Source organism: Bison bison, unplaced genomic scaffold (assembly GCF_000754665.1).
Source record: "Bison bison bison isolate TAMUID 2011002044 unplaced genomic scaffold, Bison_UMD1.0 scf7180017864492, whole genome shotgun sequence".
Lineage (NCBI taxonomy): Eukaryota > Metazoa > Chordata > Mammalia > Artiodactyla > Bovidae > Bison > Bison bison.
This window is the reverse complement of record NW_011495051.1, coordinates 4926752-4929577: the sequence shown is the minus strand read 5'-3', so window position 1 is coordinate 4929577 and position 2826 is coordinate 4926752. Positions and strand designations below refer to the sequence as shown.

The 2826-nt window shown below is 46.9% G+C and overlaps 1 protein-coding gene across 1 annotated transcript in view; it reads left to right on the top strand.

Moving 5' to 3' along the window:
• The first annotated feature begins 872 nt into the window (after nucleotides 1-872).
• The window catches only part of ACER1 (alkaline ceramidase 1), a 27767-nt gene continuing 25813 nt past the window's right edge, over nucleotides 873-2826 (top strand). Inside the window, exon 1 of the mRNA XM_010828464.1 lies at nucleotides 873-938. Coding sequence (XP_010826766.1) covers nucleotides 873-938 — 66 coding nt within the window. The remainder of the gene's footprint in view (nucleotides 939-2826) is intronic.

Below are 2826 nucleotides of genomic sequence, written 5' to 3'. Positions count from 1 at the left end.
CATCCCTGGGATTCTCCAGGCAAGAACACTGGAGCGGGTTGCCATTTCCTTCTCCAATGCATGAAAGTGAAAAGTGAAAGTGAAGTTGCTCAGTCATGTCTGACCCTCAGTGACCCCATAGACTGCAGCCTTCCAGGCTCCTCTGTCCATGGGATTTTCCAGGCAAGAGTACTGGAGTGGGATGCCATTGCCTTCTCCGGCAGGTCGCCCCTAGAAACTAGGAAAATCTAGAGTTTGGACTCTCCCGTGGAGCCTCTGGAAGGAGACAGCTCTGCCCACAGTTGGATTTTCGCCCCATAAGACTCCTTTTGAATTCCTCCTCTCTAGCACTGTAGGATAGTAAAGGTGTATTGTCTCAAGCTGCTGTTTGTGCTAATTCATTGCATGCCCACGGAGACCTGTCACCTCTCCACCCAGGCTCTGGCACTTCACACACCTGCCATCTGGCAGAAGGCGAGCACCACCCTGCAGCACCCACACAGCTGTCTCACCATCCTGTTGCCCCAGTCTGTGTGTGCAGGCAATTTTCCCAACCCCACGCTGGGCTGTGCGTAGGCACCTCTCATCACCTTCCTTCTGGCTGTTAAACCTTGACCAAGATTCAGGAGAACCAGATCCTGACAACTATTCCTGGCCCAGATTTGACTAGGGAGGGACGCGGGAGGCTATCTGCTTCCAACTGGGCTTGGAGAGGCTGGGGTGATGGCGACGGTGGTGGGCTATGGCTACAGTTTGGTTGTTGCTGATCTGGTAGACAGCCAAGCCAAGCTTTGAATCCAGGCTCTGGAAACTTTTGTCACCTCTAAATGTGACATCTTTTCCATCCCTTCAGAGGATCTTGAAGGTGGTGGTGTTCCTGGCAGAGTGTGAACATGGAAGTCTTTGACATCTTGTCGATGATGGTGATGATGGAAATGGTGATGGTAGTGGTGCTAATGGTGATGTGTGGAAAATTCCTAAAGAGACGGGACTATCAGACCACCTTATCTATCTCCTGAGAAACCTGTATGCAGGACAAGAAGCAACAGTTAGAACCTTGCATGAAGCAACTGACTGGTTCAAAATTGGGAAAGGAGGACAGCAAGGCTGCATATTGTCACCCTGTTTAACTTATATGCAGAGTACATCATGTGGAATGCTGGGCTAGATCACTCACGCTGGAAGAAATATCAACAACCTCCGATATGTAGATGATGCCACTCTAATGACAGAAAGTGAAGAGGAACTAAAGAGTCTCTTTTTTTTTTTTTTCCTTTTAAAATTTATTTGGCCATGCTGGGTCTTTGCTTATGTGAAGTGTGAGTGTGAAAGTCGTTCAGTTGTGTCTGACTCTTTGCGACCCCGTAGACTATAGCCTGACAAGCTTCTCTGTCCCTGGAATTGTCCAGACAAGAATACTGGAGTGGGTAGACGGTCCCTTCTCCAGAGGATCTTCTCAACCCAGGGATCGAATCCAGGTCTCCCACATTGCAGTGGGATTCTTTACCATCTGAGCTACCAGGGAAGCCCTTGGTTGCAGCACTTGGGATATAGTTCCCTGACCAGAGATTGAACCCGGGCCCCCTACGTTAAGAGAATGGAGTCTTAACCACTGGACCACCAGGGACGTCCCTACAGAGCCTCTTGATGAAGGTGAAAGAGGGGATTGAAAAAGCTGGCTTAAAATTCAGCATTTAAAACTAAGATTATGGTATCCGGTCCCATTACTTCGTGGCAAATAGATAGGGAAAAAGTGGAAACAGTGACAGATTTTATTTTCTTGGGCTCCAAAATCACTGTGGATGGTGACTGCAGCCATGAAATTAAAAGATGCTTGCTCCTTGGATGAAAAACTATGACAAACCTAGACAGCATATTAAAAAGCAGAGATGTCACTTTGCTGACAAAGGGCCATATGGTCAAAACTGTGTTTTTTCCAGTAGTCATGTATGGATGTGAGAGTTGGACCATAAAGAAGGCTGAGTGCCAAAGAATTGATGCTTTTGAACTGTGGTGCTGGAGAGGCCTCTTGAAAGTCCTTTGGAAAGCAAGGAGATCAAACCAGGAAATCCTAAAGGAAATCAACCCTGAATATTCACTGGAAGGACTGATGTTGAAGCTGAAGCTCCAATCCTTTGGCCACCTGGTGCAAAGATCTGACTCATTGGAAAAGACCCTGATGCTGGGAAAGATTGAAGGCAGGAGGAGAAGGGGACGACAGAGGATGAGACGGTTGGATGGTGTCACTGACTCAATGGACATGAATTTGAGCAAACTCTGGGAGATAGTGAAGGACAGGGAAGCCTGGCATGCTTCAGTCCATGCGGTTGCAGGGAGTCGGACACGACTGAGTGATTGAACAGCAAAAACAGGTGATGATGGTGATGGTGATTGTGGTGATGGTGGTATAATAGCCTCTTTTAGTTCAGTGCCAGCTCTGGGCTGAACCATAAGCATACATACACAACTCAATAGTTCCCAAGTTTCTGACTTTACAGACGACCCTCAAGATTTTCCTATATCCACCCCCTCCCTAAACTCTTATTTACTTAAGGTATTTTGTCAAATAACACCCCTTTAAAAACCTAGATCAATTACTTTAAAATTGGGATTAAAAGACACTTACTCCTTGGAAGAAAAGTTATGACCAACCTAGACAGTATATTCAAAAGCAGAGACATTAGTTTGCCAGCAAAGGTCTGTCTAGTCAAGGCTATGGTTTTTCCTGTGGTCATGTATGGATGTGAGAGTTGGACTGTGAAGAAGGCTGAGCGCCGAAGAATTGATGCTTCTGAACTGTGGTGTTGGAGAAGACTCTTGAGAGTCCCTTGGACTGCAAGGAGATCC